Source organism: Gambusia affinis, linkage group LG04 (assembly GCF_019740435.1).
Source record: "Gambusia affinis linkage group LG04, SWU_Gaff_1.0, whole genome shotgun sequence".
Lineage (NCBI taxonomy): Eukaryota > Metazoa > Chordata > Actinopteri > Cyprinodontiformes > Poeciliidae > Gambusia > Gambusia affinis.
This window is the reverse complement of record NC_057871.1, coordinates 22,433,500-22,461,397: the sequence shown is the minus strand read 5'-3', so window position 1 is coordinate 22,461,397 and position 27,898 is coordinate 22,433,500. Positions and strand designations below refer to the sequence as shown.

General features: G+C 36.7%; 2 protein-coding genes across 4 annotated transcripts in view; both read right to left on the bottom strand.

Annotated features, from left to right (window-relative positions):
* The window catches only part of LOC122829687 (complement C3-like), a 28,172-nt gene extending 5,149 nt beyond the window's left edge, over positions 1 to 23,023 (bottom strand). The window contains exons 1-38 of one of the 3 annotated variants that reach the window (XM_044114440.1): positions 22,869 to 23,023; positions 21,708 to 21,909; positions 20,636 to 20,798; positions 20,300 to 20,373; positions 19,645 to 19,742; positions 19,459 to 19,541; positions 19,279 to 19,372; positions 19,105 to 19,207; positions 15,766 to 15,886; positions 14,192 to 14,307; positions 13,874 to 14,044; positions 13,097 to 13,196; positions 12,905 to 12,999; positions 12,622 to 12,813; positions 12,392 to 12,547; positions 12,002 to 12,128; positions 11,420 to 11,488; positions 10,825 to 11,022; positions 10,620 to 10,734; positions 10,452 to 10,540; positions 9,959 to 10,098; positions 9,585 to 9,797; positions 9,003 to 9,060; positions 7,944 to 8,033; positions 6,961 to 7,167; positions 6,723 to 6,798; positions 6,471 to 6,630; positions 6,283 to 6,378; positions 5,456 to 5,606; positions 5,258 to 5,343; positions 4,152 to 4,229; positions 3,884 to 4,039; positions 2,953 to 3,015; positions 1,666 to 1,747; positions 1,495 to 1,543; positions 612 to 702; positions 427 to 516; positions 102 to 204 (exon numbers count right to left, since the gene is read on the bottom strand). In XM_044114440.1, coding sequence (XP_043970375.1) covers positions 102 to 204; positions 427 to 516; positions 612 to 702; positions 1,495 to 1,543; positions 1,666 to 1,747; positions 2,953 to 3,015; positions 3,884 to 4,039; positions 4,152 to 4,229; positions 5,258 to 5,343; positions 5,456 to 5,606; positions 6,283 to 6,378; positions 6,471 to 6,630; positions 6,723 to 6,798; positions 6,961 to 7,167; positions 7,944 to 8,033; positions 9,003 to 9,060; positions 9,585 to 9,797; positions 9,959 to 10,098; positions 10,452 to 10,540; positions 10,620 to 10,734; positions 10,825 to 11,022; positions 11,420 to 11,488; positions 12,002 to 12,128; positions 12,392 to 12,547; positions 12,622 to 12,813; positions 12,905 to 12,999; positions 13,097 to 13,196; positions 13,874 to 14,044; positions 14,192 to 14,307; positions 15,766 to 15,886; positions 19,105 to 19,207; positions 19,279 to 19,372; positions 19,459 to 19,541; positions 19,645 to 19,742; positions 20,300 to 20,373; positions 20,636 to 20,798; positions 21,708 to 21,909; positions 22,869 to 22,963 — 4,450 coding nt within the window. In that variant the 5' untranslated portion in view covers positions 22,964 to 23,023. The remainder of the gene's footprint in view (positions 1 to 101; positions 205 to 426; positions 517 to 611; positions 703 to 1,494; positions 1,544 to 1,665; positions 1,748 to 2,952; positions 3,016 to 3,883; positions 4,040 to 4,151; positions 4,230 to 5,257; positions 5,344 to 5,455; positions 5,607 to 6,282; positions 6,379 to 6,470; positions 6,631 to 6,722; positions 6,799 to 6,960; positions 7,168 to 7,943; positions 8,034 to 9,002; positions 9,061 to 9,584; positions 9,798 to 9,958; positions 10,099 to 10,451; positions 10,541 to 10,619; positions 10,735 to 10,824; positions 11,023 to 11,419; positions 11,489 to 12,001; positions 12,129 to 12,391; positions 12,548 to 12,621; positions 12,814 to 12,904; positions 13,000 to 13,096; positions 13,197 to 13,873; positions 14,045 to 14,191; positions 14,308 to 15,765; positions 15,887 to 19,104; positions 19,208 to 19,278; positions 19,373 to 19,458; positions 19,542 to 19,644; positions 19,743 to 20,299; positions 20,374 to 20,635; positions 20,799 to 21,707; positions 21,910 to 22,868) is intronic. The other 2 variants (XM_044114441.1, XM_044114442.1) reach the window with 2 other exon arrangements.
* An 835-nt stretch (positions 23,024 to 23,858) lies between these two features.
* LOC122829688 (complement C3-like) overlaps positions 23,859 to 27,898 on the bottom strand; it is a 32,876-nt gene continuing 28,836 nt past the window's right edge. Inside the window, exons 40-43 of the mRNA XM_044114443.1 lie at positions 27,536 to 27,628; positions 27,368 to 27,451; positions 25,072 to 25,213; positions 23,859 to 24,821 (exon numbers count right to left, since the gene is read on the bottom strand). Of these exons, the coding sequence (XP_043970378.1) occupies positions 24,692 to 24,821; positions 25,072 to 25,213; positions 27,368 to 27,451; positions 27,536 to 27,628 (449 nt within the window). The 3' untranslated portion in view covers positions 23,859 to 24,691. The remainder of the gene's footprint in view (positions 24,822 to 25,071; positions 25,214 to 27,367; positions 27,452 to 27,535; positions 27,629 to 27,898) is intronic.

Here is a 27,898-nt window from a genome sequence, read left to right as displayed (position 1 = left end):
CACTGCATACTCTCTGTGCTTTTAACGCAGACATATAAATATCTTGTGACAGCAATTTGTTCAGCCTGAGTTGCACTTATTTTTGTTATTTAGAAACCTACTCTCATAGTACTCGTAGACAGACACAGCAGCAGGTTGCAAGAACCCCACTGGCATGCTTTGTTCTATCCTGAAAGAGATTTCTTCAGGCCGGCTGTTAGGAACCTGTGAGAAGAGGTGGACGTAAATATCATAACAAGTGTGTGTCGAACCACATATCACTTTTTAATTCTTGTATATTTCGAATGATAAAGCTACAAGTGCTCCAGATTGCTTGAATCCGTATGCTAACACAACCGCCAATGATGCGGTACATTCAAAAGACTCATGTTGTTATTTTAACCTTTGCTTGGTCCAATTCAAATTCAGCCAGAGACACATTCTTACCATCTTCAGATAAATGATCAGGGATCCCTTTTCGGATAGCTCTTTGTCTGCCTCATAATCATCAATGATGCGGTCACGCCCTTTAGACAACTACACAACCAGCAGATTTACAAAAACTCATGGTTAGTATTAGATCTGATTCATGACAATTTATTTTAACTCCCATGTTTGTGAGCAACTCTTACTGCGTCCAGGTCATTTTTGTTAAATGTATAGCCTGTCGGTAAACCAATATCCAAGATAGACATGGATGCATTGCGCTCCATGTTTTTGTACCTGCACACACACAGAAACAAACGTACAAAAACATTTAAGAGAATCACAGAATCTCATGAATGTCAGCACTAGCAATACCTCAAACAGTAACACAAGCTTTTAAAAATATTTGCATCCCACCTGAAAATAGGAAAATGCTTATATATCTGATTAACATATAGGCTAATATGACTTAGCCTACTAACCACCTGTGTGATACAACATGAGTCTGTAATACTAAGTTGTTAATTCTGCATTTTAGCCTGCTGTTGTATGTTGTAACTATACAACACTACTTTGTTTTTTGTACTTTTTAGGCTAACTGATGCAAAGCAGTCATTTTTCTCTGAAGTACAGCTTGTATATAGTGCTTTGCTCGTGTATTTGCCACCTTATTTGTGTTAAAATTTTATGTAAATTTGAGAACCTTTGTTTTACTTGACAAATGCTGTGAATACTACCTCAGTTGACCTGTGTGGGTGCATCTACATACACAGCAAGAGTCTTTATGGTGCTTCTTAGGCTATTCAATGCAACATGAGTTGCTAACATTGCAGTTGCAGTCTTACTGCGTTGTGTGAACTTTAATAGCCAGATTGGAAGTTAAGGTCAGGATCAGGATGTTTTCTTCTTTTGCGCCTTAGATAGCTTCTTGTTGTTATATGTTGTGTTGCACAAAATGTTTCAGTTTAGTCATAAACGTGCCAAGTGAACTGACATTTAAATATGTTCCTATATAATATGTTTTAACTTTAAATTTTATAGGGACATTTTACTGAGCTTGAATAACACTAAAGCAATGAGAGTACTCACAAAACTTCTATCTTGAGTTTGTACACTCTTTTATCTTCTTCAGAGCTCTCTGCAAAAAACAAATTTGATTACAGTTACTTTGAGAAAAAAAAAGGCAAGCAGGGAGAACCGATACAACCAAACCCCAAATAATCAAGCATTAAACAAAGATAAACAGACAAATGACAGTACCTTCAAAAAGATGCAATGTCAGGTCAAACATCTCACAGTCACTCTCCTTTTTTGTTGGGATTGCATAATAAAGTGATACCATCTGAAGCACAGAAAACAAATTATGAACTGTTACAGCCACAGAAAGCTTTTGATTACACAGCACAATGAATTTCAACTTGAATTTCTCTGGAGTAAACCAGCTCAGCATCAACTTTGCTAATACTGACACAGCATCTTCAAGAGAAAAGGGATAATAGCAATTGAGTAGGGCTGAGCCACATCATAATTATTCATCATAATACCGGCTTTAAAAAAAAAAAATTCCGGGAAAATAAATGTTATCGCGATGTGTTGCTTTTACGGCGTAAATACGTCATCCCATCACCCATGCAGTGATATTCAAATTGTTAAGACGAAGGCAAACATGGCCGAACCGCAAAGAAGAAGCCGGTGAGCAGGTTTTATAGTCTTGACTGGGCTGAATTTCACAAAAGGAACTGCTACCCGCGATAAGGTAAGAAAATAGAGAAGCCTAAGAAGTGCTTTTTCCTGCTGCCGTACCGTTATTACCTAATTACACGGAGCTCAGCTCTGAGTCTCCTCGCCTCTCTTCTCAACACGGAAAGAACCAATCAGCCACAGTGAAAAAACGTTCTGACACACCAGCGTGTTCCAAAGAAAAAAAAAAACAACTCGAAGCTTAGTGCAAAAAATAAAGCCACCGAGAAATATGAAACAGGAGAAATTTTTCCTGACCGTTTTATCAGCACTCAGTTGACTGGACACCACGACAACTACTCAAAAAATAGAGTAGAAGCTAGTTAGCTGCAGCTAGTCACGTCTACTAACGTAGACGCGAGCCGAATTTGCTTATTGCTCCATGTCCCTAATCAGATATGCCTTTAGGGAAAAAAATTAAAGAAACTTCTCTCATTCATCGCGATGAAAACAGCCCTGCGGGGAGGAGTTGAAAGCTAAAAATCAAAACAAGGACAGTCGGTCATTACGTCACAAGAAATGTCCGCCATAGATGGAAGAAATTAAAATGAACAAAGTTCCAGATCGTTAGGATTACTACTCACACGGACAGGGTAACATAAACATGCTCAAGCTTTTACTGTTTTCAGGAGTTTTTATATGATATATAGGGTGGCCCTGAGGTGCAAACCACTACAACATTAACAAAAACACAACAATAACGAAAACACAACATTAACAAAAGCACTATATTAACAAAAGCACTACAAAATTAACAAAAGCACTACAGAAAAAAATATATTTTCAAAAACAATGAGTTATACTCACATTAAACGTTGCTTCTCCTGTCCCTGTTGCAGTTACTGTGACATCCTTATTAATGCCGTCAAACTGTTGGGGAAATGGGAAATTGCTTACATAAAAAACCAAAAATATATTTATACTAATTATATAGTAAAATGAGCTCCAAAGTGAACAAATTTACTTGGTAAATTCAAAACATAAAGGACTCGTTTTAAGTAACACTCGTCTCAATCTGATCCACTGTTGCCTTGCAACTAAAATCGTCCTCTCGTTTTTAACTATATTCAAAGTGTAATATTTTATTTTGTACATTTTTAATCTGCTTGGGTTTTAATTTACTTTCTTTTTATTATCTTCTTGTTGTTTTTAACTTGTTTTGTACAAGCACTTTGAATTGTCCTTGGCTGAAAGGTGCTATATAAATAAAGTTGCCTTGCCTTGCCTTGCCTTGTTGCCTTTCTACCAACTCACAGTCTGCTCACTGTATATACCTAAACCAAAGGGATTGTTCTGCACAGTTTAGAAACTGTTGACAATGGCATGATTGCTGCCAGCCCATTTGGAACCTGAAACAACTATGTTAGCCCTTGAATGGCCTTTTTTTTCTTCTGACACGATAGTTTCAACTTCAACAACTAATCAGGTCTAGATGTCAAAGTTCACTGAGTTTCTTACAATTTATTCATCCGATAAAACAGTCAATAAGTGTATTTTAAAGGCTCCTCAAAAGAATTGATACAAAAACTTGCATAAGGTTATATTTCACTATGGTGTGCAGGGTTTGTTTTTCAGTCTGATGGTGTTTTTTTAGGTTACATTATAGATTTTGTACTGAATAGACCTTAGTTTGTCACTTTTAAGGACAAAACAATGAAGGCAGAAATATTCCATTCTGTGGTTTATCAGAAAAGCAGTAGTTTTCACTCTTGTTAGCAGTTTTTATCCATCTTCTCACCTTAGATGTTCTAGTGGTGTAGTGATTTTGATTGTTCAAGTTTATCTTGTTCATCAGTGACCTGCCTTTGATTGATATGTCCACATTTAGATCAAAAGGAGGCTCATTCACATTGGAGGCATACTCTGCCACAGCCTGATACACCATTATAGTAGCCTGGAGAAAAATATATAATTCAGCATCAAGATATCAGATTAAACAAAAGAAGTCTGAAACCATTTAATTCATTACAAACGAAGTTTGTGATTTATCGAGAGTTTTGAATTACCTGAGTTGATCCGTAGCCTCCCTCGTATTTTTGCTGTTGGCTGAGCCATCGTACAATAGGTTTAGCTTCTTGAAATGCCTTTAAGAAAAGCAGGCAAAAAAGCAATGTGTTTTATTTCAATGTTTCACTGAATGTATTACATGATCTTAATACCTTTTGGGATTAAGATCGTGTAATCCCAAAAGGGGATTACATGATCCCCTACTAATTTGATAGAATAATCTCTAATTTTTTAGGATTTTAAGGACAGCAATGGGAACATGTTGTTCCCATTGGATGTAGAGGCCAAATACTCTCCATTCCAAGCGAGCAGAAAGCACTGTTTCTGCTTTTTCCACATTATTTCATTATTTCATCTGGCAAAAATTTGTAGGACAGTAGAAAGTTTGAGAAAGGTATTTTGCTGTGATAACACCTGTTGAAGTAGACATTTGTATTGTATTTGTATTTGTACTTACAAGTACAAATACAAATAAATATAAATACAAAAAGCTAGACGTTCACATTTTTATTCAAAAGTTTGGTAGTCTCCATGCCGGAGTAAAGTATTGTCAAAATCTACTTTTAAGTAAAATGCTTGAAAGGTTAGTGTACTTTAGCAGTTTTGGTACCTCAGGTTTACTGATTTTCTCATGGCAGTTGTCTTGTTATTACAATTTTGTCAACTATAACTGCATATTGAAAACAAATTATTTTACACTTTGACAAGAAATCCAAACAATGTTATAGCAAAACTTTGTGCCATGAGATGTGTCTTTACCCTTTTGTTTAAAAGTCGTTTTGAAATCATACTCCTACAGTGCCACTGTTTTATGCAGGCCCTGTTTGGCTAGTCCTTCTGAAATAGTTGCAATTATGTGGCATAAAAGCACAAAACATGTACATTTTAATAAAATGCTGTGTTCTGGCACTGCCTTTATTCAGTTTTATCAAAATGTCCAGATAGTGATATCAAAAAACAGAAATCCCACTGCAACTTCATGATTAAAAATGACATAGGACCACAAAAATAAAATCGTATACATATTAATATCTCCCTGTAGTCATCTTTGCCACGACACTTTGGTTTTTAGGTTTTTTAGTCTGCCATTTGTCACAACACCCACCTGGTCCTTAACAAGTGCAAGAAGAGCATAAGCTGTGGCCTCCAGTGTAGCATCTTTCCCCTTTTGAACAGGCCAGTGTGTTCGATCTGTAAAAACATCCACAAATTATCGCTATAGTTTGTGTGTGACTAACCTCTTAACTAGTTATTTTTGGATTTTTTTTTTACATGTTTGAGATGAAATTTTATGCTAGGATACCTTGGGCAGCATGCTTGAAGAGAACGTTTCGGTCCAGTTTTTTAAAGTTTGCCAGGGCGTATGATGTCAACGCAACAGCATAAGGGTTGGTGAGCCTCGGCAGTCGTTGTTCCAAGTAGGCTTGTGCTTTTGTCATGCTGTTTGAAAGGGCCTTTGGTACAAAAACATTACTCCAATAAGTCATGACAGGGTCAGAAAAAATGTTGAGAGCATAAATAGATCCTTCAGAAGTTGTGTTCAGCACTTTCTGTTTTTTTGTGGTAAATTCACCTCACAATTTTTTTTTTAAATTACACCAACAGCAACTCAGTGTGGTATTGTCTAAAGTTGCATCAGTCAAACACATTATGATAAAAAAAAATACTGGGGTAAAGTTAGCCTTCCTATATTTATGCTGTCGATTCCAGTACAGAAACGCCTCATCAACACAGCAAGGTGAACAAATGGTGACCTCTATGGGTGAAAAATATAATAGACATTTTTTGATGTAATTATGAGTTTTGGTGTGTCACAAACAGCAAATTTTTTTAAATAGAAAAATGACAACATATTTTGGCCAACAAGTTCAACTAATAGTGTATCCTTTTAAGAGTCACTGAATATGAGTTACATGCCTCAGCATTGGTGAGGTATGCAAATATACTTTTTCAATTGAGTCACTGACAATTTAGAACAGCGTCTATCACACTGACACTGAGAATAAGAGCTAGAAAGAGTTCATTATTTAGCTAAAAAGAAGATAAATCATTTTAATTTATGGTGAAGTAAATGGTGTCTGAACAAACAGTATGAAAAGGCTGGAAATGCTGTGTGGTGGAGCTACTCACAGGAACATAGTCAGAACACATTTCACTTGACTCCTTCATGGAAATCAGGCAGAAAGCAGTCATGGAGGCATCAGAATCTACACCGCCCACATCCCCCTTTTCAAGTATATTGGATACAGAGTTGGTGACATCTTTTCTGTTTTTACACCATATTTATAAGGCGGTGTTACTTGATGTATTGTACTCACAATCATTGTCCTGTCCCACACCTCTCCAACTTCCACAAACATGCCGTCTGGTCTCTGTGTCTTTAGAATCAGAAACTTGATAGCACCACATACCATATGGGATTCAATGTGCACATAGGGTGTTGCCATGGCAAACACCTTGGCAACATATGCAGTCAACCTATCCAAGATAGAGGTGAGAAGAGGACAATAATAAAAAATTTTCTCGTAGAAATTTCTATGAAATGTGTAATTTGTAAGTGAGCACCTTACCAGGTGGTGCTTGGTCTGTGTGGATAAATAGCAAAAGATCCATCACCTTTACGAAATTCGAACTGTGCTTGGTAACCTGCAAAAAGTCAGCAAAAACTTTTGATTACCTTTGTAGTATCAAAAGATATAGTTCTAAAAAATGTAAGGTATTAATGAAGTTTTTCTTTTTTGCGTTTAGTATGTTGCAGTAACATTGTATAAATAGTATCTGTGCCTAAAAAGGCTCAAAAAAGCTTACCTGTTCGAATGTGTTGTATAGCTTCATTGCGCTTTTCAAAGCCCACACTTTCCCATTGGTTGGTTTTGTCCAAATATAAAGCTGCAATTACAGGGAGGGTCACGCCAGCCATGTTCTGCTCTCCACATCCAGAGGGCGCTCTAATTAGATCACTCATGGACTCCCCACTAATGACATTATCCAACAGTGTATTCATCTGCCCAATACCTGTGTTTACAAATGCACAGTGATCAGGATTGTCATTGAAAAACAACATAGGCATCTCTAGAAAAAACATACCACCATTGTCTCTATTTTTTGTGACTGCCAACATTTGATTTTGACTGCAAAGTTCATTTGGCTACATCTAACACAAAGTGATGAAGATTATGGAGCAGATTTAACAACTTCCTAAATAGTTAGCTCTAACAAGCTGTGTCATACTGACCAAATTGCTTTACTCTACAGACACATTCACACTTACAAATATTTAAACACTGAAACACAGATGAGGTCGAGTGCCGGAATCAAACCTTCAACCTTCTAATTACAAGACAACTACTCTGTGCACTGGATGGCAGTGAACCTAAATCACCTACTTGTGGTGACTATGAAAACGCATAAAATACATTGTCAATAACAAATCTAGTAGGCATGCAAGTACTAAAATAGTGTAAGAACTTTAAACTCTTGTCCTATTGATGGAAATAACTTGACTTCTTTGCATTGAGTTCTCATTGTGTAACTTTTCCTGATGGGGATGTCACAGTAGAAGGGGGTTTGTGCCTTTGCTTCATAAGAAGAAAGTCTTGGGTTCAAATCCTGCCCAATAAGGGCATTTGTTGTGTGGAATTTGTTCTACCCATAGCACCAGAGGGAGGTGCTGAAATATTAACAACTTTAACTACTATATTTTTTTTTCAGTGAAACATATTTACTGCAGAAACATAATGTGGATGCAATGGAATCCAGTATCAGTAGCTTTGTGCACTTCTTCATCTCACCTGTCAAAGAGATCAGAGTGGTCTTGGGTGTATTTGGAACCAGATAGGCCATGGAAATGTTACTGTTAATAATTTCCTCTTGCCTTCCGCCTATGAAAGGAAATAGCAAGACATCAGGCACCATATGCATAAAGATTCCTAATACTAAAAATAGGTCCAATAACAGCATTTTAAGAAACTTCTTTGAATTTTTCTTATTCTTTTAGTGAGCCAAAAAGTGTCTTAAGCAGGGAAGATGACAGAAAGGAGAGTCATTCTCCATAAAATGGATAGAGCTATGCCAACAGCAGGCACTGCTCCTTTTTCCTGTTTGGTTTTTGTGCCCTTTACTTCACCAGCCAGTCAATGTGATAATGGCAGGTAAGCAATTTACCATAACAGGAAAATTGTTTTTCTGCCGTTAACAGTGACCATGCTAAGCAGCCTGAGCATTCATAGCTCTCTAGTGGCGCACTGGACGTAGTGTAGCAGAGAGCAAGTGGGAGGGCATGAACAGCGCATACCCCAGCATGACTGACAGTGCTAAGACCCTCACCCTGATTGGTTGTTTCTGTTTGAGTGCTGTATTTCTGCAGTAAGCACTGGGCATCAGTAACATTTTTAATAAATATTTAATAGCTATATTTTTAAAAAATAAAGATTTTAATATCAAATAGATCGCAAAGTGAAATGACCAGCATTAGAAAAGCCCATGATAAATCACGATAAAAATGAGGATGTAAGAAAGGTCTGGTCAGACATGCTGATGTCGTATGGCAATTAATTCAGTTCTGCATAGTCTCATTATCATTGATTTTAAAAAAATCTAAACTAGATTCAATAATTGGCTTAGTTTTATCAACTAGTCACAGTAGATGAAGTTGATTTGTGTTTCAACCAATCACAGTTACAAGACAGCGTCACACCTAGAAACGGGTCAACCACACCTTTTAAGCTAAAACTCCCTTGCAGGATTTATTTGTGCTAAAGTAGGAGTTTCATGAGAGGACTCAGAAACTTTGTGCACAAGGGTCCACTTTCACAAATCAAAAGCAATAAATGAGTGTTCTCTAGGCTTACCTTTTCTAGCAGGATTTAGAATTTGTCTTGTTTGCTCTTTCATCAGCACACCTTGAGGCTAGAAAAAGAAACAAATCTAGAGTAAAAAAATCCTGTCTTGACTGGATTCCATCTCCATTTGGGTACTTGCAGTTACTAATAAACATAACAAACAAAGTTTTCTGCTGTACCTAATTTTGCTTATCATATAAGATCTAAATAAAATTTTAGTTTTTTGATTTAGCATGAATTTCCACATTGTGCTATAAGATAAAGAAATCAAACAAAAAATAAAATATTTATACTCTTTGAGGGATGAAGTTGAGTTGGGTAAATTGGATATGGGTAGGGATCTTACTAAATGTTTTGTTAAATGTTATTTTCTCCAGTATTTTTTTTTCTTCCATTTTCTGGTATAAACAGTGAAAACTGCCAAAAAGCATATTGCCTTTAAAGTTTTAACTAAAGAAGGATACTGTACTTATCAAAGTACTATTGCATTTATCAAATATGGATATAGGGAGGTCTATCTGGAAGATGCTGTCTTCCAGATAGGATGATTCAGCACAGTAAAAGTGTAGAGCAGGCATTCGTCTCTCTTACCACAACAAGCAACATCTTTCTGACTCCATCTGAGTGGTAAGAGCCTTTAACAGCTGCTTTGACCTCAATAGGAAAAGATCCATGCTTCATGGGAATAATGATAAATGGTACAGCTCTTGTAGTTTGGCTTCCGACCTGGAACTCATTTCGAAACCACCTTTTTTTGTAAGCTGAACTGCAGATACTGGCCTCCTCTTTAAACTCAAGGCGTACCTGTAGAGCAGATTTAACAAAAGAAAACTCAATCTCAGTCAGTCATTTAAGAGCAAAGGGCAGACAAAGAAAGAAAAAAAGAGGAGTACATATTATTCAATCTTCAAAGTGTGTGACACCTATACAGTCTGGAACAGACTGTATGGACACCTCAAACTCACAGTTATGGAATAGTCATTGTAGTTGTGGAGAATTGCCCTAATTTCCAGTTGTTCTCCTTGAACAGCTGAGTAGGGCAGCCTTAGGTCAATAAAGAACGGCTTCCAGGTAATGATCTGCAATGGTTTGGCCACACAGAGACCTTTAATGAAGCAGGAGAAAAAACATAATGAGATAGAAATCAAAACCCTAGAAGAATATAAAAAAGTGCTTTTCTACTGAAGTCTTAAAAGGCTTCAGTAGGCGAGACATTTGCTTCTTGTAAACTGTGGTCTGGGCTTTTTATTGTTCTTGTCAGACAAGCATAAACCACAGTACTATTTTGCATATGTGCAAATGATCATTTCAGAAATGAATGCTAAAGCTTAAAAATATATTTTTAAAATAGTGCAATGAGACTCCAAATATCATTTAAATATTAGTGAGACATCTTACAAATCTCCCTTAAGTCACTGTAAAGTGAAACCGCAACAAATGTAATCTGATGATGCTCACCATGAGTTTTTGACATGCTGATGGCAGTCAGCTGCCACGTTGTGATTGTGTCCGGCAAACGTTGAGGTATCTCAGCTGACACAGTCGTACTGATGGATCAACCAAAAATAATGTTGGTGAGAAAACATTTAGCTGTAGCTACATATTTTCTTCTGTTACTCTTCTTACCATTTGGGGTCGTTTTCAGGGCAGCTATTTAGTGGAATATCCTTCCAAAACCAACTTTCTGGGAATTTGGAGCGTGACGTTATTTCATCCCTGGATACGTAATCATCTGTCTCACCTTGGGAAAAGATTAGAAATAACTGATGTTTTCTTGTTCGTTTAAGAAATGACTGAATAGAAATGAGTTAATTGTGTGCTCGTCTCTTACTGCGAGCTAGGTGTAGGATTTCCACCTTCCTCTCGTCTCTCTGTTTTCTCATCTCGTTGCAGCAGAGTAGGAAGGCCTGCTTGCATTCTGGACCATCCATGATGTACTCAGTGCGCCTCTCACAGGTGTATGAAACAGGGGTTTCCTTCATACCATCCAAACAGCAGTCCTTTTGTAAATGGTCTTTAAAATCACTTACTGACAAAGACAGAAAATGCAGATGCATATGTCAAAGCTTTTTATACAGTACAGGTCTGTCTTTATCACAAACCTCCCACAAAAATGAACCAATAATCTGCTAAGTCTTCAATTTTGCACAACTTTCATCTGATTCAGTTCATCAATAATTGCTGGAACAAATATTGCATCATTAAAGCATTATTTTTTTTTTTTTTTAATTACTAAATGTAACCCGATCTCAAGCTGTGTGGGGGAAAAAAAAGAAATGACATTGCAGAGACAATATTGCTTTACAAGTATTATAAAAGAAATGGCACAATTCAATAAACAGTAACATTATTAGCTTGTTATCCACAAATTAACACTAGTATTGCCACTAGTATTAGAAAAATACAATGAAAAAATAAATTCTTACATAAGCTGGTTCTGACTTCCATGATGGTTCTTTCTCTTTTCCTCCTGGTGGCAGTGGGGCATTTAAAATCTAGAAACAGAAATTTTCAAAAACACGATCTTAATATCAAATTCCACAATGTGCAAATAACATATCACTGAAAGTTTCATGTAAAAATAACAAATAGATGATTCAAATTGCAGAAATAATTATTATTTTCTGAACCTATTATACATTAACGTAGTGTAGATTCAATTGTTTTATGTCTGATGATTCACACAATAGCCCAAATATAACCTAGCTTAGACTGTTAGTTTATTTATCATCTGCCTTGAACGAGGTCACACCAATAAGCACTGTGAACATCTTACTGTCCGTCACTTCACAACTTTCTGACAAATCAATTACATACATGTATGTCATAAAATTAGATTGTTGTAACTTCAGGAGTATCAAATAAAGTACAACTGTCTGAAAAGGTCATGAAAAGCCAAGAGAAATTAAGGAACCAAACTTGTGTTTAATGAGCATGTTATGTGCTGCGTCTGCAGCTTCTTAGTTTAAAATCATTGAAATGAAAACAAATTTCGGGGAAAGTGTTACCTGTTCTGGATGGTGTTCCACCATAACTGCTCTCAAACAAGAGTCCTGCATCATAGAACACATTCCTCCCGTCCTTCCCTCCACCTGCTGTGCAGCCCGTGTCATATTGCTCCACTACATCCCATATCTAATCAAAGAGGTGGCTTGAAAATAAAATGTCACCACACAAGACAGGGCACTAGAGCTTCACACTTGTGTTTGAAACAAGACATTATATTTATCTTACAGAGAGCTCTTCTTTAAGTGTCACACACCTTGCTTGTCAATTGTTTTTCATATCTCAGAATAAGCATCAGAATGTTTTGACTTTTGGTTTAGCTTTGGGCTATAGTATTTTTATTTTTGGCCTGTCTCTATTAAATTCTTATTATAAACACCATAAAAATTTACCTTTTTCTGTGTGAGGCGGTTCTTGTTGTTCAATATGTAGACGGCGTTGTCAACAGCCACCATTCCCACAGTGGCACCCAGATCTCCTTCTACTACCACACTGATAGGCTTCTGAGGTTCATAGCTAGCAACAGCCGTTTTCGTTTTCAGTGTCAACTAACGGGTAGACAAACAGAATATTTACATTTTCTTTACTGTCTCTCCAAAATCATGCTTTTAGCGTCTCTCACCTTTCCCATGCAGGTGTCGGTCACATCCACCCAAACAGAATCTGACACCAGTTCATTTGAACTGGTGTGGTAGTAGGCTACAATGCGGAACGATGGCAGCATTTCTTTTGTAACGCCAACCGTCACCGATATCTGGTTTTGATTAATGTTCTTTTCTCTGAAATGTTGCAATAGCTGACCTCTGCTTAATATCTAGGGAAACAAACTTGTTCATTAATCCCTCACTATTTAGATGAAACAACAAAGAATTGTGTGCATATGCAAACTGCGGACCAACTCTCACCAGGTATGTGATGTGTTTTTCCTGACTTTCTGGTTTGGAGAAGTAGAAGTCGACTTTCATCGATTTCCCCAGCTCCACTTCTGCTTGGAAGACACCTGAAAGGTTGTTTCACACATTAATGTACATATTTAATATGCTACATTTTCCATGGCTGGAATTATTTAAATTGTTCTTATAGATGACAACACTTACTTAGGCGAAGTAAACTGTTGCTTGAGGATTTATATGGTAGAGCAACCATTGTGGCCCTTGCTTGTCTATTTGGTTCATTTTCAGGATAATTAGTATTTGCCTGTGGAAAATCAATTGAACACATAAATTAGCTTAGGTAAGTACAGCCTCGTTAAAGGTTTTAGAAAACCTTTTTCATATTTTTGAAAAATTTATTTCAGCAACTCAGATAACTTATCAAAGTGCATGATGTAGATACATACAAACGAATGAGTTCCCTTCTGTTCATTGATATGAGTTCTGCTTACAGCTAATGAAAACACGACACTACAAAATATGGAATGTTACAACAGATCAATAATAAAAGAAATCAATACAGAAATGTAAAACGATGGTTATCTGCTTATTGTCAAACCATTAATCAGAATTATGGCTCTATAACTCTTTTTCCGTAGTGCAAAATTCCAGATGTGATTTCATCTATCATGTTTTTAAATAAGATATTTGCCCTCTAAACAGGATTATTTTAAAGAAATCTTAAAGACTGAATATTTTCAAGAGATCTAAAGTAATGTAGTTCCAGTTTTTCATCCTTACCAGGACAAACACATTCACGTGCAAATGTTAAAGTTGAAGAAGTGGTAAGTTGTAATGTAGCAATAATAATAATAATAATAATAATAATAATAATAATAATACAAAAAGCAAGAATCTAAATATGAAAAGATTCAAACAAACAATCTTTGTTTGAAGATTGTTTGAACAACAAAATTACATGAGACATTTCTGAAAACATACTGTGATTTGCAGTCTTTGTAACTCAGCTATGGTGTTAACAGAAAGTCTTGCCATCCCATTGCTTTCAGTGGTGGCCAAAAGTCCAGTGTTTTGGCCAGCACATTCGTCAGAACAGGTAACGGACACAGGTATGCCCACTGCTGGAGAACCATCTGGATTCAAAACTTCTACCTGCCATTGGCAACAGGAGAACTTTAATGGTGTTATGTCATTAATATAATATACGTCTAATAACTCTCACTTATATCAACAATAGTACAACAATGACAATTTAATAATTACAATATTTTCTTTATCTATTGGATAGTTGTACTTTACCGTTATGTCAAACGACATGCCTGGCTTGAAATATTTGGGTGTTCTTTTGAAGCGGATCGTGTAAGGGGATTGGACAATCTGGATTCCTCTTAATTCTGCCTCCACCATTTCGCTACCTGTCAGGAATGCATAAACAAAGTTTATTTAGGCAGGTTTAGCACCTTTTCCTGCTTCAGTTGTATGAAATGGTATGCTATTTTAGGGACATTTCTCTGTGTTTAAAGTTTTACAAATAAAGCCTAATTCATCAACTACCTATCCAATCCATTCGGTTATTAAGAAAGTTGGATTTTTGAGAAACATTTAGTTTTGAAGAATTAATTAATTTAAACAATGTTGTTAATCTCACCTGAATATCTGAGAAAGAAAAAGAGATGTTTTGTCGTAAATCAATGGCCATTTGTTAGTTTCCAGATTCCAATCTTATTTATTTTATTGTAAAAAAAAAAAAAAAAAAAATCAAGATAAATCTGCACTCGTCACACACATCTAATCACTGAGGCTCATTGTGATTCATAGTGGTTTTCTTGAATCATAATTTTTTTAACCATCATTTCCAGTTCAAGAAGAGCCACTGAGATCTCAGTTGAGGTTTGATCAGGTGAGGAAAGGGGCCATGTCATCATTCTTTCATTTCATCTCTGGCTTTCCTGTACTTAAATGGATGGAACATTGTCCTGAACAAAAATCCTATAGATGCAGAGATTTTTCTGTACAACTTTTTCAAGCAGATGTCGTTCGAGAATTGATTTTGAAATCCACAAATCTGGTTTAAATTTAAACCAGATTTGTAATATACAAGATATTACAAATCTTGCATATCTTGTAATATACAAGATTTACAATTACAAGATAATTGTAAATCTTATATATCGTTTAGCATACAGAGAAATTAGTACTGCACCAATCAGTTGTCATTTTTTTCCATGACCACCTCTGACAGTGTTCCTTCTACTTCCATGCCTAAAGCCTGAAAACATATTTTTAAAATTTTATATCTGCTTTCCAACACATTTTTTTTTTTTTTTATCATTAGATGAAATTAGAAACATCTGGGCTGTTGGCTGTGTGATGTTTCAACACATGACACTATTTTGCTCTATTTCATAGAATGCCCAAAAACATCATTACGTAGAATAATACTGCACAAAACCACTTACAGCTGCTTAAAGAATATCTTAGAGTAGAGCAGTACGTCAAAGCAATGAAAACAATATTAATACAGAAATGAGGGTTTGATGAAAAGCACAATTAATACATGCTTCAAGGTTATCTTTGAAAGAAACTTTTAATCTGACAGACTAGCCTCCATTCATAGCGTATTGTAACGTATTAAATATGACTTTTTCATCAATCCTCTCTGTCTCTTTGCTCATGTACAATGCAGCCTGAGAACTGAAACCTTTTTTCTTTTTGTTTCTCGCTGCTGCACAGGCAAAGAAAATATTTAAATCACACCAATTTAAAATTGTGTAAATAAAATGCACAAGGACATTTTGTATGTTTTCTTTTTCTTCAGGTCAGTGTGTCTATATCTACCTCATGGTCTCAAAGTTAAATGTAGTGTCTCTTACCACTCTCAGTCAGCACACTGACAGATACATACATGGACCTTCCGACCAGATTGAGGATGTTTTCGTAGGTTTTTGTGATATGTTTCTTCCATAGAGTTACCATTCCATTACCATTTTGGATCTGTAAAAATATCATGCAAGGATTAGGCAAAGACCACAAAATATTCAACACATGAATTTGCATGAAACCAGCAATGTAACCTGGATAGAAATCTCTATCACACAAACACATTTATACAAGTTGTGGTTGGGTTTAAAACATATTTTCCTGTCACTAAAGCAGTCCTGGATTGCTGGTCAAAGTTAATTTTGAAAGATAATCCAATCTTAATTTTATTTTTATGTGGCATTGGAGGGTTTTCCCTCTTTTGGACAAGGAAGCCCCGCACAAAAACTGATAACAGGATGATTCATTATCTGCATGATACAGCACTCATTGAATCATTCATATTTTCTACAGTTAATTTCCCAAAATTCCAAACAACTCATGGGAAGTTAATCAGAAACTGCATTTTTATTGTCTTGTTTGACACAAGCCCAGCATCCAAAGTTTCCACACTGATATGCTGACAAAAACAGTGACAGCTACCCACTACCACTCAGCATCAAATCCTGCACTGGTGCCAACCACCACCTAACCAAGCTGTCTTTAGGAGTCCGTCATGCCAGTGGCGCAAAAGGTGGCTATGCAGCATATGCAACGTATAGGGGCGCTGCACTAGAAGGGGCGCAATGACGATGTAGGATTTTTTTTCTAGTCAGCATTTTATATACTTAACAGCTGTTTGTGCATAAAATGATCAATGACAGAGGAATAGTGTAAGAGTGAAAATTGGAGTTATGAAAATGTAAAATGTTTTGGAAATGTTTTATTGTGAAAGGCTCCCCGAATGTAAGGGGGGAGCGAACGTTAGGTTGCGGCGGAGTGCGGTAACGGCTGAGGAGCGGAGAAGAAATTAAATGTTCGACATTGAGAAAGAGCTCAATTGTTTCTAGTATTTGGACACCCACGAGTCTTACACTGGTGGCAGCGGTGGGATTCGAACCCACGCCCCCTCTCCTCCCCTTCAGGAGAGGAACCCCAGACTCCTCAGAACCTAAAGAACCAGACATCAGTCTCTTCATCCCTCAGTTATTTCCTGAGACCAAAAAATAATATAGATGGCAATTTAATTTAATTTAAAGAACAAATTATACAAATAGATTAATAGTAAATAAATATTGTGAAGAGAACATTAAAAATGTTCATTAGGATTGTGTAGAAAAAATGTTATCTTTTATAAATAGTGTTTTGTGGTCAATATTATTTCACCATTTTATTAATGTGGGTTGCCAGCTTGGATACTGCTTCCTATCAAGCTATAAGAATGATATAAAACATGCTAACAAAAAGCCTCAGACCTGCAGCTCATACGAGGTTCCAGACACAGGCTAACAGGCTCTTTGGCTCACTTGTACAAATTTATGTCCTGGGGGGGCGCCGGTGAGATGTTCGAATCTGTGATACACCATAAAGTGCAAGATTGTAACCGTCATTTGTTTATATAGTCAGAAAAATTTAGGTGTATAAGCCACCACATAAATTATTGTAATGTATTATATATGGGTTTTTAGAGTGAAATTTACCACAACATCACGTCAAATAAAAAAAAAAAAAAAAAAAAAAAAAAGGGAACCAAATTATAGACAGCGCTCCACCAGGAGACCTAGAGTGAGGAGCCCCGCCCCCTCGCCCCTCAGACAGAGTTTGAGGAAGAAGACGGCGGTCGCTCTCTCATTCACTGGAGCTGTTCTTGTTACAGGTTAGTGATGAGAAGCTGGTGAAAACTATAAACGCTAAAAAAATATGTTAAATTACAAATTAATTTCGAACCAATTTCACAATTACATGACGGATGTGCTTGAAAGCTAGAGAAAAGAAGTGATTTTGTTCATGATTGCGGTTAGCAAGATTGTAGCAATAACGGTCATGAAACAGCCGTTAGAGTTCGCTACATGTATCAAGTTACCTATACACTTCCCGACCCAATTTTGTTAGACTACGGTGGTATCCGTTAATCGGAAGCGTTGATGTTACTTTTTTTTCTTTGCTACTACATATAATCGGTTCTCATTAGAGTTGCAAATATTTATTTATTGTAGACGTTACCATTTCCCCCCCATACTGTGTAATCAATTTTAACGTAGTTATTTAGAGCTTAATGTACTTTTAGTTATCTAAATATTTCCATGTTAAATTATGTAACCAATCGCATGATTATATATTTTTTTCAGAATTATTATAATTCAAGGGCATTATTAGCTTTACAATTTCATTGCACATAAGAAATAGGTTTTCTTTTTATGTACATCTTGCAGATTTAAATTGATTGTTGAGTTATTTTGTTTTGACCCTTGGGCGTGGTCACAGCTGGTGGGAGCTGATATTGTTTGTTGAGTGAATAGAATATGATTGTTTTGGAGCAACAAAACGATACTTTGAAAATGATTGCACAAAAGAAATGGTTGTTGTCTAATTTCATGATTTTACAGTTTTGAGAATTGGTAATAAAGACAGAGTTTGAGGAAGAAGACGGCGGTCGATCTCTCATTCACTGGAGCTGTTCTTGTTATAGGCTTCCCACGCGGAAGAGAGGAGAAGCAGAGGCAAGAATACAAAACATCATTTGTTACAGCAGTTTCATTTCACCTGAGACGTGTAACACATCCACCACAAAAATATGTAGTTGCACCCCTGCGTCATGTTGGACTCTTTGAGTAGTATCCTCGCTTGTGCAGCCCATTTGAAGTAAAGCAACAATAACAGACATGTTTCCTTGAAGGTAAACATGGTGGGCAAGAGAAAAACAACTTTAAGCTTGTTTTAAAGTTGCTTTTAAAGTCATTATTCTGATTTCCTAATTCAAACAGAATGACAGAGTGATTTTAGCTGGCTCTTCATTGAAACGTTTCCCTGAGCCAATCACAAGAGCATTGAAATAAAAGTTAATGACTTAATTAACTTTAAAATGGCCTCCATTTAATTTAGATATTCTTTACAACTTAAAAGTCTTTTAAATGAGGCTAAAAATGCTTTTAGCCTTTGTACGGCCAATGGCTGCCATCGGTCACAAACGGATGATAATGTTAATCACAATCTTCATTAAAATGGAGAGAAAAATGTACGAACCAGCTTAACTTTAAAATGACAGCTTTAAGATTTTGGCTAAAAATAAATAAACATTTGAACAGGGTAAATCTTTGAGGGGACTGGGAAAAATGAAATGAAAAAATAAAAAATAAAGCTCACTAGCAAACTTTCAGACAAGAAATGCGGATCAACTGCATGGAGGTACTTACCCGGACTCTTTGAAGGGAACTTGGAAAGCTCTTTTTTTCATCGCCGTTCATGAGCCCAAACACCACATAAGCGGTTCCATCGACCTCTCTACCAAACGTATACCTTAAACCAGACAAGAACGGTGAACATGTCTCTAAGAAAAACAGGAAAATCAAAGTTCTGCATCAACCTACGTAGCTTGGATGGTGATATTGAGGGAACTGCTGTCAACATAGAAGAAGGGAGTCTTAGGTGGAAGCAACAATTTAACTTCAAAGCTGGGAAGCACTGCAAAACAGGACAGCATTTTGGGTGTATGAAATAATTTAAAATAGATGCTCTTTATTAAAATGAAGAATTTAAAAGGCATTTACCATATTCTTTAACTTCAAACTCTGTAGTGAAACTTTCTGCTGCATTGCTGTGAAAGTTGGCTACGATCCTCCAATTTCCAAAGCTGCATTCAAGTACAACAAAAAGTAAGAGGTATCTCTCTGATGGAGATAAATAATACAATCTTAAATGTTTCAAAGATTTAGCCATGTTGAAAGATCCTTCACCTGACAATATTACCCAGACGGTACTCAGCCGAGTAGATTCCTGACGCCAGATTCTTGAGTGAGATGATCTTAGACTCTATAACAATTCCAACAGGGGTCTAAAATAAACACAAAGAGAAACCTTCTTCAAGAAAAAAAAAAGGTCTGGAAGTCTGGTCTATGTCTGCAGGGCTGACTCTCACTGGTTTAGATTTAGTTTCTTCATAGTTTGTTACATAATGCAAGTGATTTTATCATGCTGTAGTAAAACAATGTTTACCACCAGTTACCTTCGTGTTGCTGACTAACTTAGTAGTTTCTGTCCATCAGTTTCATTCAACTTGAGGTGAGGTGGGCTGCAGTACATGATCCATTTCTTTCGTTATTCATGGGGGAGCTTTGTTCATTAAAATTTGATTTATGTGATTTATGCTGTAATAGTTCATGACTTGAAAATGATACTGACCATCATTTGCATTGACCATTTAGGAAAATCTGAGAAAATGTCACTTGCATACTAATTTGGAACATGGTGTAGAAATAATAAATGTTATCTATAAAGCATTTTTCAAGATGCTGTCCATTAATGTAGTTTACAAAAACAGCAACAACAATCAATTAATCAGGGAAGTATTAGACATTAAAAGCAATTCAGGTAAAATATCTTGTACCATACCACAATTTCAAAATTGATTGAAGTATTCGATGGGGACTGCATGTCGGGCCACATCGGAAAAATCCTGAAGCGAACTGTCACAGGTACAGAAACAAACAGATTATGCACGTTCCATTGGTTTCTAAGTAGCATGTTTGACGTGAAAACAAATAGTTATTTTTACTTTATTTCTTCTCATATTTTTCTATACTTTTATGTGATGCTTCATTTATGTTTGGTGTGTTTTTTATTATCTCCATTTGATTGAGCGCTGTTGTGTATGAATGGTCTTGAACATTAAGATTAAAATTCTCAAACAACATTTGTTACGGCAGGTTGTTCTGGCACTGGACTTACCTGAGCTGCTGGGTGTGTAGATGGGTTTGTCGGTCTGAATGAAAATGAAGCCATATTGGAAGGAAACCAACACAACCTTCTCGAGCAATCGATCAGGGAATTGTGCTTGAAGAGTAACATAGTGCTTTCCATTACGGTATTTGTCAAATGTGTCAGGAGGAATCTGAGAATAACAAGCAATTGATTAAAATATGTGGCTAATGAGCTAATATTAGAGGCAGGTGTGCTGAAGCAGAGAGACATCTAAGAGCTGCAGTAGACGTCTTTGAGGACAATGTCTTTAGATTTTAACAGCAACTTGCATCTATTAGTGGTGCACTATTGCCGTCCTCAAGCTTGAGACCACAGATGGAGACACACACACACAAAAATAAAGGTAAACACAGGACACATTTCTGAGCTACTGGATTTGACTTAGTCTCTGCATCTAGATTTTCCAAGCTTTGGCCCAAAATGTCCAATATTTAAACCGAGTTGAATGTAATTCTGCATCTTGTCATTAAAATATGTGTTAACTATTGCATAGAAATGATAATGCTATAGTATGTTCTACGATGTCCCATATTTAGTTGTTCTGTTACTAAAAAAAAAAGTCCAATATTTTAAATGAGTCATGTCCACTGGCGTAAGATCAGGGCCTCAGCTGATGACAGCTGCACCTGGAAATAAATAAATTCAAACATAACAACGTCCATCACCGTGTAAACGTATGCATGGCCCACGTTTGTATACATTACGGCCACAATCATCAATGTTTTTTTTTTATTCAGATTTTCATGATGCTGTCAACAAAAAGTTGACCAACTAATTTCAGTGTTTCGTGACTTGAAGATACACTGAAGCCACTCTTTACTCCCGAGGCCAACGTCAAAATTTGGAGTGATGGAGAGAATAAAAATGACTAAAGAAAGGAGAGCAGAAGGCAGTTCTAATTTGGACCCAAGTTAAACCACAATGCTTGGATTAGGATGGAGAAGTTCATTTAGAAAGGAAAACATTTAGAGGCAGGTGATAAGTTCTGCCTCCATCATCCTAAAAGGTTTTGGGTAATTCCAGGAAAAATGCTCTTTACCACAATTTTTGCAAAGGCCTGGAAGTGTGTTTGATCTGTTAGAGTCACAGATGTGGATGCGAATGTTGTGTCTTTGGTTGGATGGTTCATCACACGTATTGGAACGGTCACATCTCCATTCGGATTCACATTGTCCTGAATCTCAATGAAAATTCTTTCTTCTGTTCCGATTCTCAGCAGGTTGGGTGCAGACATCACATATCTGAAAGAAGGACCCACAGTTTAGACGTCTATCACAGCAGTGTGAAAGCTGTTCTTTTATTATCTCTGACTTGGGTTTTGCCAATCATGTAAGAAATTATAGTAAGAATTATACTTAAATCTAAATAGACACGTATAAGTAATAAAAATGTACTTAATGTAAAAGAAATTTCTTTGGAAAACACTATTTTGAAAACATTCTTTAAAACCTCACCAATACAGCCTTAACTCTGTCAATCTAAAAGCTATTTAAAAAAAAAAAACAACCCATGTCCCCATGTTGTTGTGTAGTCAGCATTTCTGATCTTGACCTTGATCCAGTATTGATTAGATCAACAAAATGTTTCATCATTAGTCTGTACTCTGTGTGTTAAGTCTGGTGAAATTCAGCTCTAAGTAAACAAAAAACAAGATGTGCTTCAATTTTCTCATAGATTATTAACCAAAGTGCAAAAAAAATACAACTCAAACGAACCTTCAGACCCCATTTCAATTTTGACATACTGTAATATATGTTGAAAACATGCTTAAAGTAAATTGATTTTATATGGTCTGCTTGAGGCAACGGCTAAAACTTAAAAAAAAACCCAAACAACTATAAAATTAAATCAACAGTAAATGTTGTCCATTCTGCGCAACAAAAAGCACCTTCTGTCTTTACTGTTTAAGAAAGTGTTCGATAAGTGCAAAACAGCTGCAGAACCAACTGAGACATTCACATTCTGAAATAAATTTTTATAATAAAAGTACCAACACAAGCAATTGGCAGAAACACCATTATGAAGAATTAGTAAAAGTAGCTTATATCCTATTTATTATATTGTAAAAAAAGCAGTTAAAGCAGCAAACAGATGATTTACCATGATTGAAAACGAGACATCATAAACATAGTTCATCTAAATTCACTGTTGAAAAGTGTTTAACTACAAATATGTGAATATGAATGGCAGGCCTACTTACACCGGAGATCCAGCACCTGGAGAGAAAAGAGAGAAAAACGCAAGGCATGCGATCAGCCGGAGCTGGAGGCAACACGTCCTCCTGTCTGATCCCATCCTGCTCCAAGTGGCTTCACTCACTCTGTGGCTCTGTTAAAAATGGGAGGAACAATTTGTTCCTCCCATTTCTTCAGTCTCACCCAGTTACAGATTGGCAGGATGGTATAGCTGCGTTAAATTCAGTCCGGTGACAGTCGTACCCCTTGTGTTTTGATAAGAGTACACGAGAATGTTGTACTGTACAAAACTTATGTTGCTCATTTTATACAAAAATGAGCAACATCTTGGAAAAAATGTCCAAGTCAAAGTCGTATGATGAGATGTTGACGGGTAAATTATGAAGTCATGAAGCACAAAGATAGAAACAGAAACTTAAGATCTGTCCCCCCAATATGATGCTCCAATAACAGAAAAACGTTGCTAAATTTGTGGCATCTCACAGTATTTATACCTTTTGTGTCATCTTTGGTGACACTTTTAATTTGGCTAATCATAAAAATGGTTAAATTATGAAATATGAATCATCTTTTATTTATATATAAACCAGTGTCAGGCTTTTTACTCTCTGATATGTTATAAAACCAAGTGAATATCAGAGAGCCAGGCAGGTCTACTCAGAGTTACGCTTTGTACTCAGTTTGCTGTCTGAAACAAGGCTCTGGTCACAAACTGCCACACATCCACCCACTCAACACAAACAGACTCATTTCTCCACAAACACTCACCTACCCACGCCAACACACACACATCCACCCACCCGTGCACCCGTTGTACAAATATTCGAAGGTCATTGAACTGAATGTTCTTCAAGTTTTACTGTAATGTTTGACTCCACAGTGAATACAAAAGATGTCACAAGGAAATTAACAGCTCAACAAAGATTGAGGTTTTGTCACTGTGACTGTGTGGCTAATTTGTTGTGCCCATTCACAAAAAGACCCCAAGCAGCTGGTTCACACTTTTCAATCATCTTGTAGTTGGTCATTTATTCCAGCTTTCTTTGTCAAGCAATGTCATTTAGGCCACAACAGTGCATTGGACAGTTCAACAACATTCCAAATAATTTCTTTCAAAACATGCGTACAAATGGGTGATGTAAACCATTTCAATTTCAGATAAAAGCATGTTTCAAAATGCAACTTTATATATATATATAATTTACTGATTTATTCATTTATTTATTCAGAAACATTTACCAAGCCTTATTCTGCCTATCAATGTTCAATGTAGTCAGAAATGTCTGTCTGTAAGCACAGTAAATCACATTTTTAAGGCACACTCAGCCACTAATTTGATTTACAGTAGTTAATTGTCAAATATATTCAATATATTTAATTTAACACCAGAGCAATTATGCTTTGCAAAGTTATATGACAAATATCTTAAAGCACATTTTCATGTTTGGCACAGGACAGGGTAACAGAGTGAGATGGGAATCAAGGGTTTGACACAAAACAGGAAATTAAGAAGCTTCCTCCTCATGGCATTTTATTTGTAATGCAGTAGCTGAAATTAACTTTCTCATAAAGCAAAATATCATGAAATTGTATTATAGTCATATCCTCACTAACTTTTTTTTTTTTTTTTTAAATCACAGCAGTATGAAATGATCATTTTTATACTGATCAAAATGAACAAAGACAAATATTTAACAGAGGTTTCTGATTGCCACCTGCTACACCACAGATGACGACTTCTGTTTGAACTCCCCATCTTCTTCATCACCTCCGCCACCATACACTGATGGAGGCTGGTAGGCCGCATTTTGCTGCTTGCTTTCACTTTTCAATAATGGCATGTAGAGTTAGCCAGCGTTTTGAAACCCGAGCAGGTAGGCTGGTATTTCTCCATTTTGCACTCTTCTGTACTGGGCCAGTACTCAATCCAGGTGTTCTGACCAAGCACATACTGAAACCTGAGCAGAGCAAAGCCAAAATTACACGGCCGTTATTAGAAGAAAGGTTTATTACAGTAACTCAGCAAATGCAGTGAGACAGATTTTTAAATAATATTTATTGGTGCAAAAACAGAATTTCAGGGTTACTAGATTTAAACACAACGCCAATGTTTACTGAGTAAATGGACTGGAAGTGAAGTAAATCAGAAATTGATGTTTAAATTAGCATAGCCCAGGTTCACAGAGACATGCAAGAGAACAAACTCACTGCTGGTTTTGGTCATCGATGTAAATGTCTCTGGACGAGCCCATGATCAGGTAGGTTTGGCCTACAGTCAGATCTAGAGCTTCTCTGCAGTGATGATAGCTGAGGAACTTACGAAGTTCACCTTCTGACGTCTTATCTGTTCCTGCAGGAAAAAACATGATTGTCCAAGACGTAGATATTAAAAGGATAATAATAAATTGAAGAACTTGTTAAGGTTATTCTCAAAACCTGCATTCTCCCATTTGCCTTACCACTCACACCTGATCATCTCCTTTTCTTTTTCCTTCTTCTTCTTGAAATGTATTGGTGGTTGGCAAAAAACGTTAGGTGAGCATTACTGCCACCAACTGGTAAGGAGTGTGGACCACATGACAAAAAACCCCCAACTACGTATATCCTATTGTACAACTTACTGTTTCAAAAACTCAAATATAGCCTGATATCCTCTGCTTCCCAAGTCCTTTTGCAGTAAACCAACAATATCAAATATCATTTTCATACTACTAAGTTTCGTAATTAACTTGTTTCTATGAATCAGATAATTCCTGCAACTCAAAATAACATGCTCCAATGTCTTATCTTCCCCGCAGTCACATTTCCCTGTCTGATGTTTCCCTATCAAAAACAGTGATCTATTCAATCCAGTGTGTCCGATTCTACATCGTAAAATAATTTCAATCTGTATAGACTCAGACAGACAAAGGGGTAACCATTAGAAAAGTTTAATGACACTATGATTTAAATCTTTGGCGCTCGGGCCCCGGCTAAGGACATTGATCATCGCAAACTTTGCGATGGGCTTGGATGAGCATTCCATATGCTGAGAGGAACGTCATCCCCCGGGACCCGGCACTGGTGGTGGAGGCGATGAAGGATGTGGCCTGATGCTGAGCGAGTGGAGGTGAAGGGGTGGAGGTGGGTTGAGCTCAGCTGGAAAGCGCACGACGCCATGGATGGCTGTCCTTATCAGCTGGGGCTTGGACGGTGATTGGACGTAACGAGTCTTGGTCCGGCGTTGAGCAATCAACGGTGATGAGCCGGAAGTTCCGGCTGGATGATGCAGGTGGGGCTAAAAGAGTCTTCCAGCTTGAATTTACGCCTAGGCTTCATTATTTCTTTTCTCCTGTTTCTTTCTGTTCTTCTCATTTGTCCAATTCTCTGGTGGATTTTATAAAACCTCTCTTTTCTTCTACGCATAACTTTTGCCACCTCTCTTGTTTTTTGTTTAATTATACCCTTTTTCTCTGTTATACTAAAACTAACATTAATATCTAACCTTACCTGATTGGCACTCTCCATAGCCATCCTTTCTGCCATTTCATTCCCCTTAATCCCATGATGTGCTGGAATCATCATCACCCTGATCTCCAGCTGCTGCCATACAAGGACGGATCTTCTTCCTGCACGGCTTCAGATTGCTGTGAAACCCTCAGCAGTAACACCTTCTGCCTCCTCTCTTCTGTCCAGTTGCCCTCCCTGTCCCCGATCCTGGATTTGGACCTCCTGGCTTTTGACCCTCTGTCTGTCTGACCCTGAGATCTGTAACTGCCTGACCTGGATTTGGATTCCCTGGCCTGTCTGATTGTGAAAAGGCCGATCCTTTAATAAACACCTGTTCTGTATTCACAGCTCAGTCACAGCTGCGTCCATCAGTGCCTGGAGATCTGGAGTCCGAGATTTTATAAAAAAATAAAAATAAAAAATATCGATCACCATTAATTTTGTTGTCAAAATGGCTTGCAAACTGTCCTTTTTAAATCTTTTTAATATTACAGTCCAAAATCCATGGATCTTGTACTTTATTCTGAGTGTTTAGACACTTTGACCATCTCTGGTTTAGCTCTGCTCAGGATATAGGAATGAGCTAAACTTTGGTAAACTTGTTACAGTTCAAATTGTTACACACTTGTCAGGGATTTCTTACTCTGACTGTACAGATGCAAAAGTTTAGATGATTTTTCTGTTTTCTTGCAGCTATTTTTTGAGTTAGGATGAAAACGCATCTGGCTTACTGAATGTTATGTTTCCTAAAGCTGCCAAGAAAAATAGGTCCTTGTTCCAAATGCAAACCGCAGGAAAACACTGAATGGTCATGGACTGCTTATTCAAAAAGACACTTTAAACAACAAAGAAAGGAAAGTATAAATTATAAGTGTTATTGCTGTGATTATGAAAAAACTTTGAGTTGCCAACAACTACCTGAATCTAACACAATGTGAAGAAGAAACTATACATGTTTAATGACATTCTAAATATAATAAAAATGGACACACAAAGATCAGCTTCATTCACCTACCTTGCTTGATTACTTCCACTATTCGTAAAGTAAAAATGTCAGTGGACCAAGAAACATTAAAACGTTCCACTCTTGCTTTATACACTGGGGGGAAAAAATGGGAAAACTGTTAACTTATCTTGTTTTCTCGCTCTCTCTCATCTCACTCAAACATTCACTCACTCTTACCATAGTCTATTTTGTGGGTTGGTGAAACTTCACAAGCCTTCGTAATACGCTCTTTGTTGTCGATTTTCTCCTTTCTCTGCATGCTGCAGTCCTCTGTGTAGGAAGAGAACCAAAAATTACCACACATCTTGAATAATAAAAACCCTTCAGTATTACATAGGTATTTGAGTATCTGCTATTCTTGACGCTTTCTTTTCATTACGCACTGTATGTCTGACACTTTTGAAAAAGCTTGAGTTAGTCTGAAATGATTAAGATTTTCCTATTTAAAGGCCAGAGGGCTTTCATGTTTTAAACTAGTAGTTCTTAAAAGTGCTTCCTTGTTTCGCTTTACATTTTGCAAGTATCCAGATATATACTTAC